Below are 14,394 nucleotides of genomic sequence, written 5' to 3'. Positions count from 1 at the left end.
AAAAGCTTAAAATAAAGCTGAGGAGCCAACTGTCCACAGGGGGATCTGAAAGGTTCTGACACATTCCTGGGCACCTAGAAGGCCACATGCACTTGGCCTAGCACTTACCGCTGGCTGACCCCTAAGACTGTGCACACAGGAAGTAGGGTCAGGCAGCGCTGCCCACTCGCTGGCTGAGACCTGCAGGTGTGCTGCAATGGGCATGCAGAACCTCTATCAAAGACTGGTGCACTTAGCGGATCCCAGGCCTCAAGTCTCTAGTTATTAGCTGACCCACTAAGCTAACCAAGCAGAGATGTCAGTGGCCATGCCCAACATACAACTAATTCAGAAAAGTCTACCCAACAAACAACAATTGGCAACAAGAATAAACTCAGGGCAGAAGGGAAGAGGGGAATCTATTGCCATTTTTCAAATGTGCAGTTTTAGCAAAAAAATTACAAGACATGTAAAGAAACAACGAAGTGTGCCCACGCACCAGGAAAATAGCAGTCAACAGAAACCGTGCCTGAGGAAGGGCAGACATCAGACTTCCTACTTTAAATCAGCTGTTTTAAAAATGCTCCAAATTCATCACAAAAAAAACTGATCTTAATGTATAATAGTACACTTTTGATGCAAACTTCAAAAGTGATATAACTGTTAGATTGACTCCATCACAACTATTACAGGGTATCTTGCTTCTTAAGCAGCTGTCATGCCGAGAGAGAGAGAGAGAGAGAGAGAGAGAGAGAGAGAGAGAGAGAGAGAGAGAGAGAGAGAAGAGAGAGAGAGAGACAGAGAGAGATGGGTCTGTAAGATCTATAGGAGAGAATGGCAGGAACTCGAAGAGTACACTGTGGTCTGTGATCGTCTATTCCGCGTCCCTTACGGGTATTTTTACCTAACGCGGAAGGATTCTGGGAGTGCCCTGCCTAGAGAAAACGAAGCAGAAACCACGTGTCTGGCCCTCACAGTTATTATGGTCTTCATTTCCTGACCCTGAGTCTCCTTCGACTGTGATGGAGCGGCTGGGACGAGCGGCAGTGGGAGGTGCACCTGCAGCTGACAAAGCCACCAGGACAGAGCTGCAGGAACACACTGCCTGCAGTGTCCGCCTCTACCAAGAATGCAACAAATGACATGGAAAAAGTAAAACTGCATAATTATTTGATGGTAAAAATAATAGTAAGACTTCTTTATAGCTAAGGTAAAATCCAACTTTTAAGAAAATTTAAATTTTTAAATTCTTTTTATCTTTTACTTTGTCACTATTAACCTTGACATAATTTGATAAAAGAAAAAGAGCTTAAATCTCATCACTCATTTTACTGATATTTAGATAGTTTCAGGAACTCTAGTGATTACAATAATTCACAGGGTCTCTGTACCCCAAGATGAGAGCTAAGCACACACCTGCATCTCCCCCTTCTCCTCGGGCTTGGCCGGCTTTGCAGCCTCCGTAGCGGAGTTTTTCAAGCTTTCTCGGCTGCAGCGCAGAAGCACTTCCACCACATACAGCGGGTCGAGCTCTCCGGAGTTGGGCTGGAAGAGCAGAGAAGGTCATTCACTCTGAGACACTGACCCGCACGCGTCCAGGGACAGCGTCCTTGGCACTGATGAGCTCAGAGGAGAAATAGAAATTATCATGAAATTAAAATCCGTTGTTGTTGTTAGGAAAATAAACCCATGCCATTTTAAGCATGACAGTTAAGATTATTCAAAAAATTATTTCCTATGGCAGTATTTATTACATCTTCTCTTAAGATAACCCTTTCTCATCTTTGATCAATTTCGTGAGTCTGAAAAAAAACATTTCAGTAACAATTTATAAAAAATTCTATTTTAAGAACAAATAGTTTACCTTAACATTTGACTTTTTGGAGAAATTCACGACTACTCCCCAGCCAAAATCGTCTCCTTCATTCTTTACCTAAAAAGAAAGTAAAGCACATAAACAAGGACATTTGTGTCCAAAAGGCAATTTTAACCCATACCCACATTACAGGCTAACAAAACTGAGTCTTCCTGATGAAGTATTGCTTGAGAGATCACTGTTAAACTTATGGAAAAAGATATTAACTCTACAGAAAAAAAATCACTGCCTAGTCTATATGTCTCTGGAACACCAATGACAAGAATCTCTCAATCAGCAAACCAATGTCAACAAGTGATAACATGGTGTATTTGTCCTGAGAAATCTAAAGTCTTTCATGTTTTATAATTAATAAATTCATCCTACCTAAAACTGCCTTTATTTTTTAGACTAGTGGCCCAGTGCACAAAATTCATGCATGGGGTGTGTGTGTGTGTGTGTGTGTGTGCCCCTCAGCCCAGCCTGCACCTTCTCCAATCTGGGACCCCTTGGGAGATGTCCGACTAAACCAGCAGTTCGACATCCCTTTCGCAATCCGGGACCACTGGCTCCTAACTGCTCACCTATCTGCCTGCCTGATCACCCCTAACCACTCTGCCTGCCGGCCTGCTCGCTCCCTACTGCCCCCCCTGTCAGCCCGCTCGTCCCCCACTACCCACCCCCGCCGGTCTGCTCACCCCCAACTGCCCCTTTCCCCACCACTGGCCTGATCACCCCCAACTGCCCTCCCCTCCTGACCTGATCGCCCCTAACTGCCTCTGCCTTGGCCCCACCACCATGGCTTTGTCCAGAAGGTCTCCTGGAAGGTCTCCCAGTCTAATTAGCATATTACCCTTTTATTAGTATAGATTTTATAATTGAACACTGTCTACCTCAATTTATATCCTCTAAAATAAAATCTGATTAATGACCCCCCTTAAGCAGAGCCATGTGAAACCAATAAAACCATATAATTACTATAGATCAACTGCTGTAGCAGAAAGCATTTTATCAATATAAAGAAATAGAATAGCTATTTGAAAATTATCCAATATTAAAATATCTAAACATTTTTTAAAAAGTAACATACCTTTACCAAACGACCTGGTTGTAGAAATGGTAAGCAATATTTTGGTTTGTGAATATATTCTTCAATTTCTTTACCCAGCTTGGCAAGCTGCTGCCTGATCTTGTAATAGATGACCACGCTTTCTTCATTGGGTATCACTATTTTATTATATTGTTCTTCCGAGTTCCGCACCTCTGTAAATAAACGCATGTACCATGTAGAAACTGCACACCCACAATGTATGCAACCACCCCACCCTCTAGTTCACCTACTGCAAGAGGTGAACCCCATCCAGCACACACCTCATCCCTTCCTCCCCAGCCCCGGTGCCTTTCTGTCTGCTTTCCGTCTGCATGGATTCTCCTGTTCTGGACAGTTCATACTTATTACATCAAACAACATGCAGCCTGATGTCATTTATGTTGGGGCCTTTCCTGGTGCTTCCTTTCTTGGCTGAGTAATATTCCAGCACATAGGGGGACCATTTTACTTATCCTCTTACCAGCTGATGAACATTTAAATTATTTCCACCTTTTGGCTGTAAACAGTGCTGCTATAAACATTTATGCAGACAAACATGCGTTCGTTGGAACATACTTCCCATTCTTTAGGTTATGTACCACGAGTGAAACTGTTGGGTCTTATGGTAATTCTACCATTAAATTTGCTGTGGAAGTGCTACACTATTTCCCACACAACCCCACCATTTTGGTAACTACCTTTTTAAAAACCACAATCCTAAGGAGTGCGAGGTGGTATCTGTGTGGTTACCATGTGCATTTCCCTAATAACTCATGATGTAGAGCATCTTTTCACATGTTTGTGGGAAACTACGTATCTTCTTTAGAGAAATGTCCATCCAAACCCTTTGCCCATTTAAATTACACGTTTGTTGTTGAGTTTTAAGAATTCTTTATATATTCCTGATACTCGATCTGTATGTGATTTGGAAATATTTCCTCCCAGTCTGTGGGTTTTCTTTTCACTTTATTGTTGGTGTCTACTGAAGTGTAAGTTTTTAATTTTGATTAAATAAAATTTATTTTCTTTTGCTGATTGTCTTTTTGGTGTATTCTCTAGAAAACAACTGCCAAATCCAAGGTTATGAAGATTTATGCCTATGCTTTCTTCTAAGAGTCTTACGGTTTCAGCTCTTATATTTAGGACTGTCATCAATTTCAGTTAATTTTTATGTATGGTGTGAGGTAAGGATCCAACTTCATTCTTTTGCACTTGGCTGTCCTGTTGTCCATGCAGCGTTTGTGAAAAATCAACTGTCCACAGATGCACGGATTTCTGCTTAAACACTGTCCCCACCCTCCACTCCAAATCACGCTGTGCTAATGAGTCAGAAGCCTGAGAGACTGTAAGTCACCTGTGGTTTGTATCTAGGACTCTAACTAGCTATAGCCCACTCCCAATCAAAGAGCAGAGGGACGCAGCATGAGCAGCTGCTTTCCCCACAGTGCACACCCCACCCCAGCACAGCCTCAGCCTCAGCCTCAGCATCAGGAGACAGCAGGGGAGACACAGCCATAAACTTCTCAGACTGTGCAACCAAGTTCCTCCTTCTGAGGAAGGCAGGACGCAGTGCTTCCAAAGATGCATTCCTATCAGATTATATGTAAAACATTTAACAGACTTGAGTGATGGCAAAATGGACTGCTACTCCAGTACTGAGCAAATTTTGGAACAGTTCAAGTTTAAATGGCTTTACTGATCTATGGCAATATTATCAATAATTAAACAGGTAGTTCCTAAGCAATTAATGTAAATTATCTCATGGAATTCTCATGAATTGGATGAACTAGATAGTATCTCAATTGCATAAAAGAGCAAACTAAGGTTCAAGTAGTCCCATATGTAACTCCACAGCCCTTGCCATTGTATTAACTAAGGCATTATCTATGAATGAAACCAAACAAAAAAATTAAGAGTAAGTCTGCATTTGCTTTTCAGTAAATAGAAAATACAATCCTGGAAGTTCTACTCTTATGGCTCACTAAGAAATCTATTGTGGACTTAGTAAATGAAAACATCTCATGTAGCCAGCCTTCCCAGTTTCTTATTAAAACAACCAAAAACAAAAAACCACCACTGTATCTATCTATCTATGTATGTGTGTGTGTGTATCCTATCTAATAATAGACAAACATGGTAATTAACCATATCTGTTATGCTTCCCATTGGCTAATCAGCAGGATATGCAAATTAACTGCCAACAAATATGGCGGCTGGCAGCCACGCAGCTGAAGCGAACAGGAGGCTTGCTTGCTCCAGTGATGGAGGAAGCCAAGGTTCCCCGCCTGCTGCGGCCCAGCTCTGAGCTCCAGATGCAACAATGTTGCAATTATAGAAGCTAAACAAACCCCAGGTACCTGCTTTCAGCCGCCAGCGGGCTCAGAGCTTAGAGCACCAGTGATGGCAACAGAGTTTCAATTCTAGAAGCTAAACAAACCCAGATACCTGCTTTCAGCCAGCCGCGGCCTCAGAGCTGGAGCCAGCTCTCAGCTCCAGTGACAGCTATAGAAGGTAAATAAATCCCAGAATAATAAAAAAAAAAGAGGCTGGGAGCTTCAGTCACCTGCCAGCCTGAAAACGGCCCTCAGACCCTCACCCAGACTGGCCAGGCACCCCAGTGGGGACTGCCACCCTGAAGGGGGTGTGACCAGCTACAAACAGCCATCAGTCCGTCATCCAGGCTGGCCAGGCACCCAAGCAGGACCCCCACCCTGATCCGGGACACCCTTCAGGGCAAACCAGCCGGCCCCCACCCGTGCACCAGGCCTCTATCCTATATAGTTAAAGGGTAATATGCAAACTGACCCTAACAGCAGAAAGACTGGGAATGACTGGTCACTATGACACACACTGACCACCAGGGGGCAGACGCTCAATGCAGGAGCTGCCCTCTGGTGGTCCGTGCACTCTCACAAGGGGGAGCTCTGCTCAGCCACAAGCCAGGGTGATGGCTGCCAGTACAGCGGTGGTGGTGGGAGCCTCTCCTGCCTCCTCAGCAGCGCTAAGGATGTCTGACTGCAGCTTAGGTCTGCTCCCTGCTGGCAAGTGGGCATCCCCCGAGGGCTGCCGAGCTGCCAGAGGGATGTCTGATTGCCAGCTTAGGCCCAATCCCCCGGGGAACAGGCCTAAGCCAGCAAGTGGTCTCCCCCAAGGGGTCCCAGACTGCGAGAGAGCACAGGCCGGGCTGAGGGACTCCCTACCCCCTGAGTGCACAAATTTTTGTGCACCAGGCCTCTAGTATGTATGTATGTGTATGCATGTATGTATGTGTGTGTGTGTGTATATATATATACACACACACACACATATACATATATATGTTAAAAAAAAAGAAGTAATATGCAAATGAGGTTGGGATTCTGTAAGGGTCACAATCAGCTCAGCAGGAGGGGCCAGGCACGGCCCCAAGCCTGAGAGAACAACACGCAGGCACGGCCTGGAGCCTGAGATCAACACAGAGGGGCACCTGCTCTGAGCCTCTGCGGTGCGGCTGGGGGGAGGGCCCCAGTGGACATACACACACACACACACACAGGGCGCCTGCTCCGAGCCTCTGCGGTGCGGCTGGGGGGAGGGCCCCAGTGGACATACACACACACACACACACAGGGCGCCTGCTCCGAGCCTCTGCGGCGAGGCTGGGGGGAGGGCCCCAGTGGACATACACACACTCACACACAGGGCGCCTGCTCCGAGCCTCTGCGGCGCGGCTGGGGGCAGGTCCCCAGCGGGGACACACACACACACACACACACACACACACACACACACACACACACACGGGGCGCCTGCTCCCAGCCTCTGCGGCCCGACTGCGGCTTAGGCCTGTTCACCACGGGGAGCTGTCCTAAGCTGTCAGGACATCCCCTGAGGATTCCTGGACTGTGAGAGGGGTAGGCTGGGCTGAGGGCCCCCCCCCCCCGCAGCGCACGAATTTTGTGCACTGGGCCTCTAGTTTCTAAAATAAAGGTGAATTACAACAGTCTATATCCTGGCTGTGCTATGTTTAAGGTTCCAGCAGCATCAACAGCAAAAAGGAGCTACACCTTCCTGGTAACGAGGGGCCAACTGCACCAAACTACTCTGCAGTGAAGCAGCAGCACAGAGCTCCCCTGCCCCATCTCCTGCTCCCTGTTCACTCCAGGCAGCCTGAAAACTGCACTGAAGGTGCTGCACTTCCCTCATCAATTCCCTCTCCTGTCTCATCACCTAAACTCCTACTTCCTCCACTAAAAAGCCCGTTATACTTTGGATACTCAGTCTTTTGTTTATTGGTTTCAAAGTGTTAGAATAACAAGAAAAAGGTAAAGATACAAATTATGAACAACAAACATGCATCTATCAACAAGTGAATCTAAGAATCAAATGAATAAATAATCTGGTGATCATAATAGAATCAGGGGCATAGAAAGGGAATGGACTGACTATTCTTGGGGGGGAAAGGGGTGTGGGAGATGCGGGAAGAGACTGGACAAATATCGTGCACCTATGGATGAGGACAGTGGGTGGGGAGTGAGGGCGGAGGTTGGGGCGGGAATTGGGAGGAGGGGAGTTATGGGGGGAAAAAAGAGGAACAAATGTAATAATCTGAATAAAGATTTAATTAAAAAAAAAAAAAAAGACTTGCTCCTTTAAAACAAGAGGGAAATGCAGGGATAATTCAACTGAGAAGAGTCCAGGGCATAGGAGCAACACTAGTCAGAGCCACACTGGAAACAGGTGCTCCCTTCCCATGGGGCTTGGGGAGACAGACAGCCGATGGAGAAGTGGTGGCAATGTTTAAGTTCACAGAACAGGTAGCAGACTCTTGGTCAAGTCATGACCAACAATCTGAGCCCAGCTAGAAGTTATGCTAGATCGTAATCATTTCCTCTTTCCTTAATTTCCAAGGCCTTCATTAAGACCTGCATTAGAATCAGCCACAGAGAAGTGTCCTGACAGGGTTTTCTTCCTTCCCTGTGAAACGTGTGGTCGGCGATGAGGACTGGCTGCAGTTGTGACCTTTCTGCATGACAGGACCCAGACCTGGCTCACAGGAAGCCCCAGGGCCAAGCAGCACCCAGGCGGGAGCCCAGCCGCGAAGCCCTGAGCGGTTGTACTTACTCTCCACCACCCCGGGAATGGCTCTGTAATGCTGAAACTGGTAGAAGGACTTCTCCAGCATGTACTCGGGGTTGATTTCTTCCACACGCAGCAAGTTCAGAACCATGTTGTAGGTTAAATGGAAAGCGCTATTCAGGGGGTCGGCTGAGCCCTGAGAGGAGTGAACATGTCACTAGTTTAGGTTATTCAAATAAACTCACACCAATAGTTTTCACCTGGTAGTTGCTTCATAATTTAACTCTATGTGAAGGAACGCTACAGAAGTGTATTACGTTTTCCTGGAAAGCGTTTCGGCCCAGCAAGATGAGCAAGCTCTAGAGCCCTGCTGTGTAACACAGCCCCTGTAGTCAACAACGTGTTGCGAAGAGGGTTAATCTCATGTTGTGTTCCTTCCACGATAAAATTTAAAAATAAAATTAAAATTTTAATGAGCTCTGACCAGGTGGCTCAATTGGTTGGGGCATCGTCCCACACACAAAAAGGTTGCAGGTTCAATTCCCAGAGAGGGCACATACCTAGGTTGCAGGCTCAATCCCCAGTCAAGGTGCACACAGGAGGCAACCGATCAATGTTTCTCTCACATCAGTGTTTCTTTTTCAAAAAAAATCAATAAAAATATATTCTCAGGTGAGGATTAAAAAAGCAATAAAATCTAATATATTGACCTATGTATGTCTTAACGTATTTTGAAGCTTTAATTTTGTTTTAAAATTTTAGTTTTAAATTACAGTTCACATTCAATATTATTTTATACTAGAGGCCTGGTGCACAAAATTCTTGCAGGGGTAGAGTCCCTAGGCCTGGCAGGTGATCAGGGCCTTCCTTCCCCAGGCTGGGGCCTTCCTTCATTCCACACCGCCCCCTGGTGTTCAGTGCACGTCAGAGCGAGTGGTCAAACTCCTGAGGGGACAATCTGCATATTAGCATTTTATCATATAGTTTCAGGTGTACAGCATAGTGGTTAGACAATCACATTACTTTAGTTAAAAAGTGGTCCCCTTTCAAGTACCCACCTGGCCCCATTCACAGTTATCACAATACTAGTGGCCTGGTACACAAAATTTGTGCACGGGGAAAGGGGGGGGTGTCCTTCAGCCCGGCCTGCACCCTCTCCAATCTGGGACCCCTCAGGAGATGTCTGACTGTCGGTTTAAACTGGCAGTCGGACATCCCTCTTGCAATCTGGGACTGCTGGCTCCTAACTGCTCACCTGCCTGCCTGCCTGATTGCCCCTAACCACTCTGCCTGCCAGCCTGCTTGGCCCCAACTGCCCCCACCCACTGGCCTCCTTGCCCCCAACTGTCCCCCCTGCCAGCCTGTTCACCCCCAACTGCCCCCACACCAGCCTGATCACCCGCAACTGACCCCCCACTGATGGCCTGCTCACCCCCAACTGGCCCCTCCCACTGGCCTGATTACCTGTAATGGCCCCCCTTACCAGCCAGATCACCCACAACTGCCGCCCCATCCTGGCCTGATCACCCACAACTGCCCTCCCCTCTTGGCCTCAACCGCCTCTACCTTGGCCCTGTCACCATGGCTTTGTCCAGAAGAACATCCAGAAGGTCTCCTGGAAGGCCTCCCAGTCTAATTAGCATATTACCCTTTTATTAGTATAGATTACTGACTATATTCTCCATGCTGTCCTTTCCATCCCTGTGACCATTCTATAGCTACCAATCTGCACTTTGTTTGTTTCACCTTTAGTTTAAATACCTCATGAGCCCCAGCCGGTTTGGCTCAGTGGATAGAGCATCGGCCTGCGGACTCAAGGGTCCTGGGTTCGGTTCCAGCCAAGGGCATGTACCTTGGTTGCGGGCACATACCCAGTAGGGAGTGTGCAGGAGGCAGCTGATCGATGTTTCTCTCTCATCAATGTTTCTAACTCTCTATCCCTCTCCCTTCCTCTCTGTAAAAAATCAATAAAATATATTTAAAATAAATAAATAGCTCATGAGCTGGCAGTTAATTTTATATTTTTAATTAATGGTAAGTTTCCTATCTTATCAATAGTTTGCTCTAGGGATTTAAGAATGTGGAGGAGGACAAGGAAAGCAACTAGGTTGAACTTCCTTGAGAAGCTCTTCAAAATAAAACATCTTAAACAATCTAAAACACAAACACTACACAAGCAAAATGAACAGGATCATCTGAAATAAAGCTTAAAATTTTAAAATTAGTTTTGGGGTATTTATAATCTATCAATAGGCTAAAACAGGATGGTAGATTGTAGAATTAATTTATTCAGCTACCTGGGCTTGCAAAGGTAGAGGCAGGTAACTGCCCAAACCCTGACATCATGGGCCTCACTTCCTGTTTGAGTAGGGAGAGCAACTCCTGCAATGGAGGGAGATGTCAAGGTCACCTTAAATTTGAAGGGAAAGTGAGTGCTTTCACCCTCACTGAGGATCATCACATCCCTCCACGCCATGAGCTGCTCGTTACCGATTAGAACAGAAAGTAGGAGACGAAATACCAGCACTTGGAGCACTTACCCTCTGCTCCCTCCCCCAGCCCAGGCAGTTTTGTAAATCAATTCATCTCCTTAGAAAGATGTCTGAACTGACAACACTAATTTCAGAGTTGCTCCTGAAGTATTTTTCTCAAATTCCTGCTGCAGGTGCAGAATCTTAACTCTGTTACCTTCAGCAGTTGCTTCCCAATAGTTGGGCTCATCTTTTCATCAACCATAAGAATCACGATTCCTCTGTCATCCATGCCCCTCCTTCCAGCACGACCAGACATCTGAATGTACTCCCCGGAAGAAATCTGAACAGACATAAGCAAAGTTCTAAGTTTAGGAGAGAACCTGGTAAAAAACATAGTCTTACTTTTTTTTTTCTTATAAAATACACAAGTACAAGTTACATAGTCCAAAAAACCCCCCAAAACCCATGATTAAAAACATGAACTTTTCAAAGAGTGTAAATGAAAACACAAAACTGCAAAACACTTAAGAGTAACATTTAAATTTCAGCTCCAAAATGATCAAATGCATACCTACAGGGAAATATCAGCTAATTCACTGGCATAAAAAAATCTTTAAGTTAGATATTCTGAAAAACAGTAGTCTAGACAATGACCAAACTACTAAATCCTAACCCAATCATAAATTTTCTTGATGTACATGAGATTAGTATAAAATTAACCTTAGTTTTAAAGAAGCACAATTATTTCTAACTTTCACAGTGTAAGTCCTTGGAGTTAGGTAAAGTCCATTCATCACCAAGAACAACCTAGTGAGAGGGCTAGGTGCTTCGAATACCTTAAAGTGAGGAAATGAAAATCAGTGTATTTACGATGATTTAAAGCATTCCCGAATCATTTGCCCACTTATCCCTCCCAAACTTTTTCACTGAAAGGTTTTTTTGTTTGTTTGCTTTTTGGCGGAAGGATAGAAATGTAAAGGATCTGAAGCTTAACCTTGATAAGCTTGTTGTACGTATTAGCTCAGGTACAAGTTCAAGAGTATTTAGAACTAAATGTCTCTAAGATTGCACGAGCCAAAATCACCTTAAGTAAAACAAAGGTAAAAGTTATTTCAATATCGGAATCAACTTTACTTACCCATCGAAAGTCTTTCCCATCAAATTTTCGGGCATTTGTAAATAAAACTGTCCTAGCCGGCATGTTAATTCCCATGGCAAAAGTCTCCGTTGCAAATAACGCCTAATTAAGTGAATAATTATACAATTATTCATCAAGAGGGAAGAGGATAAAAATACTTTATTTCATCAACTCAGCAGAATGCTATTCATCTCTAAAAAGATGAAGAGCTATGCATGTGACAAAATTAAATAACATGGGTAGTACAATCACTTTTGTTTAAAAAATAAAGCATGTGTTATTTGCATGAGTGCTCATGGAAATGTCTAGGACATGAGGGGATCGATGGCCTTTCATTTTACTTTATGCACAACTGTGCTAAACTTTACAGCCAACAAGTATCACTTATGCTTTCGTAAAAGAGACTTTAAAATGGCTCAGAGCCTGAACAAGACCCAGGTATAAATAGTGACCAATTCTTCACTTAAAATACCTCTTGTATGTTCTTTAGGACAGCGGTCGCCAACCTTTTGGACCTCACGCACCACCAGTGGTCCACGAACCTCCAGTTGGCAACCGCTGCTTTAGGATGAATAAATTTCTTTCAAATAGTCTACATAGCACAGAAATTCTCATGATAAATTTCTAATCTAATTTTTAAACAAAACAATTTGAGTCATATATAGGCTGATGACTACATTTTAAAGTTGTATTCCATTTTTAACATCCCATTTCTGGGTATAGATACCAACATAATTTTAAACATTAAATCAGACTGCCTGGTTTAAATCAGAATATCATCTGTAAGTCTACCTGCAATTCTCCCGTCTTCTCTAGTCTTTTACATTTGTATACAGAAGGGAGTTCACCTGCAGAATCAGCTGCAGGTCTGACAATTCAATAGCACCTTTGACAAAATGCCACGCTGTACCGATCGTGTTAGCATTTCTTACTGAAAATAAACGGTACAAATGACTTTACCTACAGCCCAAATTCATGAAGTACATGCACGCCTCCCACGTTTGAAACTTCACACCTGCCACTTTGCTTTTACAAAAGTCCTACATTAGCAGCTGTTTTGCGAAGCAAAAAAAAAAAGAGGATTTTTGCTTTTACCAAAAAAGGCAAAAGGCAAAAGCAGGGTCTGCGTGTTTGGCAGCAGCCGTTAGAGGCTGGTGCAGCAGGCGAGGTGCCCTGTAGCTCCTTCCCCAGGAACCACCTCCACATCAGCCGCAGTTCTGAGCTGCGTCTGGGAGCACCTGCGCTTTACCATGACTGACTGTGCACGGGTCAGCAAGACGTGTCCTAAGGAATCAGAAAAGCCCACAAGCCCGTAAGCGTGCTGCGCTTGGTATAAAACCGGGTGCAAGGAAGCATTTTGGTGGCAATGAAATAAAGCGTTTTGGTGGCAATGAGTGTACTGAATCTTGGGTCTGGGACTGGGAACCCACAGTAATTTTCCATATAAATTAACGTAAATGCTTCTTCAAGTTATGCCCTTTCAGCTGATGAAAGGCTTCCTAGCAGCGCCCAACTTCTGGACAGCAGGGGGCCTGTGTAACTGTATAGAAATCAAGTGCATCCCTCAGCTACAGTGTTACCCAGTTCAAACAACAAAACAATATAACCAACTGTTCACACAATAATTCTCGGGCGTAATAAACAAACATGAAATCATACCTTTATCAATCCTTCAGAAAAGAGAATTTCTATCGTTTCTTTCAAAATAGGAAGTAAACCACCGTGGTGGATGCCAATCCCCCGCTTCAAAAGAGGAAGCACATGTTCAACCTGCGATTGGAATATTTATTTAACAATGTGAGGAAGAGGGAAATTAAAAACCCTAAAGCAACTAATTAAGGAAAACGGGTAATCAAGAAAGAATGCTGTTTAAAGAGACATCACATAAGCATTACAGAATAAAAGCAGAAACTAAACCTGTATCCCCTGACCAAACCCAAAACATAAGCAACTCTATCAGGCTTCCTGTATGAAAACAGCTTATGAAAAAGTCTGAAAGGCATGTTTTAAATAAACTTTATAATGCTTTGCTACCTCATTCAAATGTACAGCATCACTTTATCTCCTCCAAAAAATTAAAGTTTATGAGGAAAAAGTTAGTGTCGCACAAAATAAACTTAAATACTGGCCAACTCAGACCAAAAGGAATTAAGTAGGGAGCATTATCTCAATCCGTTGAGGTTCTGCTTCCTGGCAATTGTCGACAGTTTGGCTCAAATAAACTCACAAAATTCTTAAAAAAAAAAAAAGAATTAAGTAACTATAACACGTTTAGCATAATATATGTACTTCCTCTAAAAGGAAGTGAGGTGCTGAAGAGATCATTCTCATCAACACTATACCAATGCCATTTAAGGTCCACTATTTAATAAGTGTGCTGGGGTTACAAAATACATAAAGACATGGCTCATCCCTTCTCTACTAACCATTCAGCTGGGAAGAAAAACTACAAAAAAAAAAAATCATAAGTTAAATATTCTTTTAAATAGCAATACATTGGCCTGGCCAGGTAGCTCAGTTGGTTAGAGCATCATCCCGATATGCCATGGTTGCGGGTTTGATCCCTGGTCAGAGCACATATAAGGATCAACCAATGAATGCATGAATAAGTGGAACAAATCAATGTTTCTGTTTGTCTCTCTAATATACACCAATATGCTTTTGTAGTCTTATAAACCCATGTACGTGAAAGCAACCATTCGTCAGCAGAGGACGACCTCCCAGCTTCTCACACGGTCTTTGAAAGGTTAGGTTGGACAGAGTAGCTCAGGTTGGATGCACATCAGACTCTCTCGGGAGC

At 44.1% G+C, this 14,394-nt stretch overlaps 1 protein-coding gene across 3 annotated transcripts in view; it reads right to left on the bottom strand.

The window, feature by feature from the left end:
• MTREX (Mtr4 exosome RNA helicase) overlaps window positions 1-14,394 on the bottom strand; it is a 52,439-nt gene that overhangs the window by 20,321 nt on the left and 17,724 nt on the right. For all 3 annotated transcript variants that reach the window (XM_059695030.1, XM_059695031.1, XM_059695032.1), the window contains 7 exons: window positions 13,254-13,364; window positions 11,595-11,696; window positions 10,671-10,796; window positions 8,028-8,178; window positions 2,925-3,097; window positions 1,844-1,912; window positions 1,396-1,524 (listed from right to left, as the gene is read on the bottom strand). In XM_059695030.1, the coding sequence (XP_059551013.1) occupies window positions 1,396-1,524; window positions 1,844-1,912; window positions 2,925-3,097; window positions 8,028-8,178; window positions 10,671-10,796; window positions 11,595-11,696; window positions 13,254-13,364 (861 nt within the window). The remainder of the gene's footprint in view (window positions 1-1,395; window positions 1,525-1,843; window positions 1,913-2,924; window positions 3,098-8,027; window positions 8,179-10,670; window positions 10,797-11,594; window positions 11,697-13,253; window positions 13,365-14,394) is intronic.

Source organism: Myotis daubentonii, chromosome 4, assembly GCF_963259705.1.
Source record: "Myotis daubentonii chromosome 4, mMyoDau2.1, whole genome shotgun sequence".
NCBI classification, from domain to species: Eukaryota; Metazoa; Chordata; class Mammalia; order Chiroptera; family Vespertilionidae; genus Myotis; species Myotis daubentonii.
Note: the sequence above shows the minus strand (reverse complement) of the source record. Positions and strands in the feature narration are given on the sequence as shown.